The 10,000-nt window shown below is 42.8% G+C and overlaps 1 protein-coding gene across 4 annotated transcripts in view; it reads right to left on the reverse strand.

Annotated features, from left to right (window-relative positions):
- The window catches only part of LOC137644919 (DNA ligase 1-like), a 385,424-nt gene that overhangs the window by 81,217 nt on the left and 294,207 nt on the right, over positions 1-10,000 (reverse strand). For all 4 annotated transcript variants that reach the window (XM_068377794.1, XM_068377796.1, XM_068377793.1 and 1 more), the window contains 2 exons: positions 881-1,300; positions 361-490 (listed from right to left, as the gene is read on the reverse strand). In XM_068377794.1, coding sequence (XP_068233895.1) covers positions 361-490; positions 881-953 — 203 coding nt within the window. In that variant the 5' untranslated portion in view covers positions 954-1,300. The remainder of the gene's footprint in view (positions 1-360; positions 491-880; positions 1,301-10,000) is intronic.

The following is a 10,000-nucleotide window of genomic DNA, read 5'->3' on the forward strand; positions in this document are numbered from 1 at the left end:
TAGTCATTACCTACTTGGAAGTTGATGTTTCGTTCGAAATGTTTAAATATTATCCAACAAGATTTTTCTTCTTCCAAGAAACAATATTTTCTAAATCAAATTATAGATTATTCAATAATTTTTACTAATGAATGAGAATATCTATGAAAAACTGTTTACTTATAGGGGAAAGTTGATGAATAATTTCTGTCCTTTCAATGAACTGTGTTCCTGGTGGTTTTATAATACTAGGGATGAATATCATAATCCCAATGCTAATAATAATATAAGTTAAGGAGAAGATTCTCTCTCTCTCTCTCTCTCTCTCTCTCTCTCTCTCTCTCTCTCTCTCTCTCTCTCTCTCTCTCTCTCTCTCTCTACATGCGTGTCTTCTTAGCAGTTGTTCTTGCCCGCCTTGCTCTGCGTCTCAGGGCACAGATAATTAACAGCACCAGAACCGGGAAGCCGAAGATACAAGTCAGAATAGGCACAACCACCACTTTTGGTGAAACTGAAAATAGAGAGGGAACCATCTGAAAAAACCCAAATGACAATAAAACTCAGAAAAAAAATAGTGATAGAAAGAGGGACGAAAATAATGAAAGATATATATTAGAATATATACATGGATTTAGATATGGAAGAAGAGAGAGATTAGCACATATGAACGTGTTGATTTAGAGAACACTTGCTATGTTCAGTGAAGTAAAAACTAGAAGGTTGTCACGAAAGGTAGTATTAATGAATATCAGATAATAGGTGTTCATGAACATTTATTTACTTGTAAAAGCGACATTATTATCACTGAAGTATTTCTCAGTAGGTTCTGACCTGATATGAATAAAATAAAAATAAAAAAGAAATATCATTAGTTTTAAATGTGCATATTCATTTTTCTCACCTGTAGGGTAGATGTAGACAGTAGAATGACCGAAAGTGGGTAGAGTAGGCGGAATGATGACCTTAGATTCCATGGCAAGGTGGCAAAAAGGGAGGTAGATGACGTCATACTAGGAACCATGCCATCAGACCCTGCTTAGTGCTGCTGCTTCTTCTTCTGTTGCTTTCGCTGCATTCTCCTCCTCCTCTGGTGCCGGGCTGACTTGATAAGAACCGCAGACTGAAAGCACCGTAGGTCCTCATGATTCGTGACTTCATCCCTTTAGGCAACACTTGGTTGAACCTTGAATGAGGTCACTCTTCTTTCTTTTGACCAGCGACCTTTCCGTCTGAGCCACATGTTACCGGAAATGATAAGGGATCTTGAAACTTCCTATGTGTAAGTTTCCCTTAGCTATTTACGGTTTCCGGAATTTTACATCTGAAATTAATAGAACAGCACATTTTAGTGAGACACATTTTAAATCTAATGTAATCCATGGGCAAAATATAAAAAAAAAATCAAACACTCCTCTTATTCAAATAAGATACTACTCTGAGAAAAATAAAGTTTAACGGTAGATAGTACAGTATATATAATAAAGATATGAACGATTATTACTCTAATTTATATCATTATGTTCGTGAGGGGAGCAATACGTATTCTGCAGTTTATTTCATAATTAAATAAAATGTTTATTTTACAATCGGATACACGCTGGATTCATATAGCCATTTTACTGATGCTATAAGTGTTGCTTTGGCAAGTTTTTTTTTTTTTTTTTTTTTTTTTTTTTTTTTTTTTTTTTTTTTTTAAGTCTAGTGGTATCAGACCATGATTCCAGATAGTGTTATCCTTTCTTTTCTCCATCCGTGATTTTTAATTTTTAAGCGAAGCTTAAATAGTTCCATGCCATACAAAAGTAAGGAATCACACATACACATTATATATATATATATATATATATATATATATATATATATATATATATATATATATATATATATATATATATATATATATGTGTGTGTGTGTGTGTGTGTGTGTGTGTGTATAATTATTTATTGATTTTTCTATATATATGTAATTAACCAGCTAATGGAAATATCGACTCAGTATGAGAAGCCAGTATGTATGGTATTTGTAGGCTAAGAGAAAGCTTTTGATTTTATCAAAGCTTTAACATTAATGAAAGCCCTTAAAACGCATGAAATAGACGACTCTTGTGATAGAACATTTGGAGATATCTATACGGATAGTACAGCAATCATAAAACTACAAATATTGAGAAAAATTACATTAACAAACAATTATACAGTAAGACTCCATCTCTCCTAAATTGTTCATAGCATGCTTAGAAAAAGTTTTTATGGGAAACTGTAGAAATTAACTGTAATATGGAATGCCTTAACAACTCAATATTTACAGATGACATAGCTCTATTTAAGGACCCATAGGAGGAAGTGAAAGAGATGATAGAAAATTTGCTAGAGAAAGCAGAAATGTATGACTGAAAAAAAAAATATCAGTAAAACAATGATAATATTCAATGCAAATGCAAAGAGGCAACAAATAAGGGTTATGAACAAAACTACAGAGATTGTTAACAAATATACTTACTAAGGACAGATACTAAATGTTTCCCCCAGGACATAAGATCGAAATAAAAAGAATGATACACATGGGATGGAAAGCTTTTGGTAAACGAAACGAGATTATGAAAAGTAAGAGGCCATCATCACTATAAACAAAAATCCTTAATCAAATATTTTTACCAGTATTAACTTGTGAATAAGAAACTTAGAGCCTTACTAAAGCCTTAGAACATAAGCTAGTTACAACGCAAGAGACATGGGAAGAATAGTGACGGGATTAACACTAAAAGACAGAAAAAGAGCAACATGGATATGAAAGCTAACTAAAGAAGAGGATATTCTAGCAACAAGTAAGAAGAAGACATGGACGTGGGTAGGGCAAATAATGAGAATGGCAGACAATAAAAGAAGAAATAATAACAGAATGGGTCCATAAAGATTGAAAACGAAGCAGAGGACGGAAGATAAGATCGTGGATTGAAGAGCAAAGAAAATTGCAGGTATAGACTGTCATAGAAAGACCATATACCAGATTGTAAGGACAGTTTAAGGCCTTTATCATACAGTGGACGGACTAGCAATAGCTGATGATGATGATGATGATGATACACACATAAACATATATATATATATATATATATATATATATATATATATATATATATATATATATATATATATATATATATATATATATATATATATATATATATATATATATATATATATATATATATATATATATATATATATATATATACGGATTTTGAGCGAAGCGAAAAATCTATTTTTGGGTGAGATAGCCATGTCGTCCTGATGGAAGTTCCTAAAGGGTAGCTTCCTAGGGTATATTACAACTACGGCGATATTCCCAGAGAATTTACCTTAAGGTACCAGAATTCTAACTCCTGGAGCGAGTATCCCTCGTGAAAGGGATATCGCGACATATCAGAGGACGTATTCTAGACACGTCACATGGCAACCTACGACCTGAACAGAGATTCGTCTCGTAGGAGGGAGATTGACGAGATACGAATTCGGGAAAGAAAAAGGGGAGCCGCTCCCAAGGCTTCCCTATCCCCCGATTCGTATGCGTGCCTGGCGCCAATCCTGGCGCCATCTGTATTCCTTGTAGCGTACACGAGGTGCTACAGATACTGTATGTAGGGAGGGGTCCTACAGCCCTTTCTTAGAAAGGCAAGGGCGGGTCCATCAGGACGACATGGCTATCTCACCCAAAAATAGATTTTTCGCTTCGCTCAAAATCCGTTTTTTGGGCTCAAGCCATGTCGTCCTGATGGAAGTGTACCAGAGCATTACTGTATCTGTGGATTCTCAGAACGTGCCGTACTCCCCGGAGATATTTATTCCCGGTCGACTAGACCTAGAGACCTAAGATGTTACCGTTATACATCTTTTCAACTAACTATAAACTATGTTAGAGCTTCCTGCCCCCTACAGGGAAGAGTCCTACTAGACTCTGGAAAGTCTCGAAGAGTACATATATCTATGTATGAATACCAGGCAAGCTAATATAGTGGTCTCGCCCTATATTAAGTAAAGCATAGTTTGTATAGAACCACTGCGTCAATATATTGACCAGTAATCCGCACAATACTTGTATTGGACAAAGGTTTATATCCGCATAGGAAGAAACTAATAAAACCGCCCTCGTCCCTTTATGGGACGGAGTCCTCCCATTAGGGGACTTACATAAACCAATGCAACATAGCTTGCAAAACAGAACAATTCTATCAGAATTATCCCAGATAAGATACATAGAATTAAAATGCTCAATTATACCAAAAAATTGACACAGGTGAAAGAGACGCAAGGTTCTCAAGAACAAGTTTATTGACAGATAATAAACAGACAGGTTAACAACAAATATATATATTTATATAAAAGAGGGTAACCCAAAACTTTAAGCATAAGTATGATAGTAAACAGAACTTGTTTATCTGAAAGAAAAACCATTAAACACCACTTTAATAAGATACCAAGGTATCAAGTCATAAAAAATCTGTATTACAAATCAATCACGTTAGAAACGCTTGGCACACATGTCTGAACTTATGCAAGGTTCACCTTTGAAAGAAGGAACAGTCTATATGGCCACTTGGTGCCCTTATTTAGTTTGTAGTACAGTATGTACCTACACACTCACCCTGGACTTAATCGTCCCAATTAAGACCACTGTTCCTCGCAGAGTTAAACAGTAGGGTTAACTACACGACCCACTGCTACCACAGATCTCTTAAGTTCCTCTACTTGCTTCGCATAGTGGCGAAAAAACACCCTGGAAGACTTCCAGCCCGTGTATGAACGGAGATGTTCAAAATCCATACAATTAAAGAAATTTAGGGATGAGGCAACTTTCCTCGGATCGTGACCTGCGGGTGTACTGTCAGGATCCGCTCTGCGAATAAAATATGTCATTTTCGGTCAGAGTTGATTCAGAGATAAATTTGAGCCTGATGTTTCACCCCTGAATAGTTGACTACCCTTGAAGTCTGAAGTTCTACGAAGATAGACCTTTAGGCATTCTACTGGACATAGAGATGCATCTTCTTTCAGAGGGCAGATTCTCCAGGGACCCCACCTGTTGGTGGGTAACTCATTCTTGGCGAGAAACGTAGGATCCGGAAACAGGTTCAGCTCCCCCCCATCCAGGAACTGAACACGACCTGCCTCTCTCGAGAGGGCTACGATCTCACTAACCCTGGCCCCGGACGCGAGTGCAAATAGGAAAATAACTTTTTGCGTCAAATCCTTTAACGCACATTCTTCATTGCTCAACAAGGAGGCGAAATGAAGAACTTTGTCTAAAGACCATGAGATGGGCTTTGGAGGTGCTGAAGGTCTGAACCTAGCGCAGGCTTTCGGAACTTTATTAAAGATCTCGTTACCTAGGTTGATCTGGAAGGCAAATAAAATGGGTCTCATCAAAGCCGATTTACACACTGAAATCGTGTTAGCTGCCAATCCTTGGCCATGGAGGTGGATGAAGAAAGATAAGCAGAAATCTGTTGAGATCTCCTGCGGATTCTTTGCCTTTACAAAGGCCACCCATTTCCTCCAAGATGACTCATATTGCCTTCTAGTCGATTTGCACTTGTATTCCTCTAGGAAGTCTATGCTGGCTTTCGAAATCCCGAAGCGCTTTCTCACCGCTAGGGTGAGAAAATCATGAGCTGCAGGGTCTGGGTTTTCTGTAATGAAGCGCAGACAGTCGACTTCTGGACTCACTGGGTCAGAACTGGATGTGGTAGCGGCACAAACTTCATTTGTAGTTCCAACGCCAAGGGGAACCACATATTGTTCGCCCACTTGTGGGCCACTATTGCCGCTACCCCCTTGAAGGATCTCAGTTTGTTGAGGACCCTCAACAGAAGGTTGTGAGGAGGGAACAGATAAATCCTGGACCATCTGTTCCAGTCGAGGGACATTGTGTCCACTGCTTCCGCTAAGGGGTCCTCGTACGGGGACACGTACAGGGGCAACTTCTTGTTGTCTTTCGTCGCAAAGAGGTCTATTTGCAGTTCTGGGACTTGATTCAGAATGAAGGAAAATGATCCTGCATCTAAGGACCATTCCGACTCTATCGGTGTGAACCTGGATAGAGCGTCCGCTGTCACATTGCGGACTCCTTGAAGGTGAACTGCCGACAGGTACCACTTCTTCTTTTCCGCCAATCGGAAAATGGCTAACATCACTTGGTTGAGAGGTGGTGACCTCGACCCTTGTCGATTCAAGCCTCTCACAACCACCTCGCTGTCTGTCACCAATCTTATGTGGATCGAGTGACGCGGGGAGACTTTCTTTAAGGTAAGGAGCACTGCCATAGCTTCTAGAAAGTTTATATGAAAGGTCCTGAATAGCTTGGACCAAGTCCCCTGGACTTTTTCCCGATGAGAGTGACCTCCCCATCCCTCCTTTGAGGCGTCTGAGTGAATCGTCATCGACGGGGGAGGTGGCTGAAGAAGAACCGACTTCTTTAGATGTCTGGCTTGGGACCAAGGTCTGAGAAGAGTACGTAGCCGAGGCAGCACTGGTCTTCTCAGGTCTCTTCGCGCGTTTGATGCATACCTTCTCCAAACTCCGGTTGCATCCTTTAGCTGTGCTCTTAGCACTGGGTCTGTCACTGAAGCAAACTGGAGAGAGCCTAGTACCCTCTCCTGTTTGCGTCTTGATATCCTTTCGGAATCTAGAAGTCTCTTGACAGAGCCCACTATCTCCTTCCTTTTCTTCATTGGGATGGAGAAACTGTGTGACAAAAGGTCCCAGTGGATTCCCAGCCACTGGAACTTTTGGGATGGAGAAAGTCGAGACTTTTTCTTGTTGATCTTGAAGCCTAGGTACTCTAGGAACTGGATCACCTGACTGGAAGCTTGCAAGCATTCGGTCTCGGATGCTGCCCACACCAGCCAGTCGTCCAGGTAGGCTACTACCTGAATTCCCTTTAGGCGTAATTGTTTGAGAGCTGCGCTCGCAAGCTTCGTGAAAATCCTTGGGGCTATGTTTAGCCCGAATGGCATGGCTCTGAAGGCGTACAGTTTCCGTTGTAGCCTGAACCCTAGGTAGGGGGAGAGTCGACGGCTGATTGGAATGTGCCAATAGGCGTCTGACAAGTCTATAGAGACTGAGTATGCCCTCTTGGGCAGTAAGGTCCTTATGTGTTGCAGTGTTAGCATCTTGAATTTGCAATTCACTATGAACTTGTTGAGTGGTGACAAGTCCAGAATGACTCTGAGCTTTTCCGAGTCTTTCTTGGGAACACAAAACAGCCTCCCTTGGAATTTGATGGACTTCACCTTTCGGATCACATTTTTCTCCAACAGTTCTTGAACGTACTCCTCCAAAATGGGGGTGGAGTGTTGGAAAAACCAAAGGCATGGGGGTGGAGTGCTGTACCAGCTCCAACCCAGTCCATTCTTGAGTAGGCTTTGGGCCCAGGGATCGAAGGTCCAGCGATCCCAAAATTTCATCAGTCTCCCTCCTACCGGTATCATTTCACTTGGACTGCCGTCCTGAGGTCTTGCCTCCCTGACCACGACCACCTCTGAATCCCCTTCCCCTTGAGGGGCGCCTAGACGAGCCTCTGGCTGCTCCTCTAGGTTTTGCACGAAAGGAAGAAGACTGTCCTTCGTACGTTGGGGCGAATGTGGTTGACTGACCTGGCACAGCCTGGGGTACCCACTGAAAGGCAGTCGGGGTTTGTGCCACCATCTGGGGCACTGGAGGCAAAGGCAATTGCAGTTGCTGTTGCTGTCTATAAGGCTTGGCTGGCCGAAATGGTAGCCTAGTCTTCATATTCTTCCTCTTTGGTTGAGGACCCTCATCCGGGGAAGATTTTGTTTTGATAGCCAGGCCCCACTTCTGGAGAAGGTTTCTATTCTCCACGGCGGCCTTATCAACAACCTCTTTGACCACATCGGTAGGGAAAAGGTCTTTTCCCCAAATGTTGGAGGAGATTAACTTCCTTGGCTCGTGTCTCACCGAAGCCCCGGTGAACACGAACTCCCTGCAAGCTCTCCTTGCCTTGACGAAGCTATAAAGGTCCTTCGTCACTGTGGCTAGGTGAGACTTAGCCACTACCATGAACATTTCATGGACCTTGGGGTCACTTGCCATCGTCTCGAGAGTAGTCTGAAGAGACATTGAGGCAGCCAGTCTTTCTTTGGTCTCGAACTCTCTTCGTAAAAGAGATTCGGACAGCTTGGGGAGGTCCTCGCCGAATTGCCGTCCGGCAATATCAGCCTCCAACTTTCCCACTGAGAATGTCAGATGGACATCCTTCCAGTCTTTGTGGTCCATAGGTAGAGCCAGCGACAAGGGTTTACACTCCTCCAGGGAGGGGCAAGGCTTGCCGGCCTCGACTGCCTTTAGGACAGCCGCAAACCCTTTCTGTAAAAAGGGGAAGGCTCTATCAGGAGAGGACACAAACGAAGGGAGCTTCTTGCTCAATGCAGCTACCTTCGAATTCGAGAAGCCCCTCTCTTTCATCGAGGATGAAAGTAGGGCTTGAGCCTTAGCGTGGTCCATAATAATGACCTCCTTCGGCTCTGTCTCCTCCCTTGAAGCTGGTTCTTTTCTCAGCCGGACATAGCAGTCCGGATATGATGCCTTGCTGGGCCAGAATTCTACCTCCTCTAGGGGAACTGAACCCAGCTTATCCGAGATGACGATCTTTCCAGTCGTCATCGGCATGTGCTCAGCATACCTCCATGGGTTAGCATCTGAGCATATGGGAAGGTCTTTCACATTGAGCCTTTTCCGGGGCCCATGTGATTCTGCCAGGGACTGCATACGCAGTTCCATTGCAGCCGCCTTCTCCTGATTCTCCTTCTGCATTTGTTGGATCATTCCAACAATCGAAGAGAGGGCCTGTCCCAGTTCTACTGGGAGACCAGCCGATGTTGAGGGGATAGGCTCCGGCATCTGAACCGGAGTAGCCGACACCCCGTCGACCTCATCCTCTACGACATCCGGGGTTTGAACTTGATCCTGGCCTTCTGCCAGGAGGTCTTCTTCCAAACGTTCGTCCAGGTCAGACATCCTGTCACACAACTGGATGTCTTGCATCGCATCTGCGACTTCCTCGTCCACCTGGACTTGATCTTGAGGGATCTCCTCTTGAGGCTGGGGAATCACTGCCTCAGCTGATGCCTGGGGAAAAAGATACGCCCTCATCTTCTCACTTGGAAGATAAGGGCCAGAGGTGTTCTTCTTGAAGCCCCTTACCCAAGTACGAAGCTTTTCCCTAGCTATATCCCTTGATTCCGCCGTTCTAGGGGAATCAAAAGCCTCAGTAATCAGGTTAGTGCATACAGTACATACCTGAGGGTCCCAATACTGGAGATCATCCTTGGAGACAGCGCATGCTGCGTGTCTCCTACAACACTCATGTCCGCAGAGGTTCTTGCTGCGGACATTGCAGAAAACATTTCCGCACTTCGGAGGGTCCTCCTGTAAAGAGAAGAAATTTCCATGAGTATCAAGTGAACTATGTATCACTGGATATGCATAGTATAGCATAACAATTCATAAAGGAAAGACACACACTTGTGTTTCCCTCACAACCCATTGTTGCAGCCTTCCAGATAATAAAATCAAAATGGTTTATCTCTACTAAAGTAACCAATGCAAGGTTTCCAGAGGAAACAGGTGGAGGTCACACCTAGGCAATGATTTTAAAATCCTGGATAATAGACGGGGAAGAACTCTGCTTCCTGTCTGAGGGCAACAGCAAAGGGCTGTGCAAGAAAACACAATAGTGTTAGAAGATACAGTGCTGTACCTAAACTTTTACTATAGTTTTCTTCTTACTGTATATGCTATACAGAAGAATACTAGTACAGTATAGGAGGATGTGTGCCGGCCTGCCTTTGCCGGCCGGCACACACCACAATTACCTTTAAAGTATACTACTTAACAGCTATAGGGCGGCAGCCCTCTGGTTCAAATGCCTGTGCCGGCGGCAGCAGCTGCCGGCCAGCAACAGCCAGTGTTGGCCGGCAATGATTGCCGGCCAGCAACTACACAA

Source organism: Palaemon carinicauda, chromosome 8 (genome assembly GCF_036898095.1).
Source record: "Palaemon carinicauda isolate YSFRI2023 chromosome 8, ASM3689809v2, whole genome shotgun sequence".
Lineage (NCBI taxonomy): Eukaryota > Metazoa > Arthropoda > Malacostraca > Decapoda > Palaemonidae > Palaemon > Palaemon carinicauda.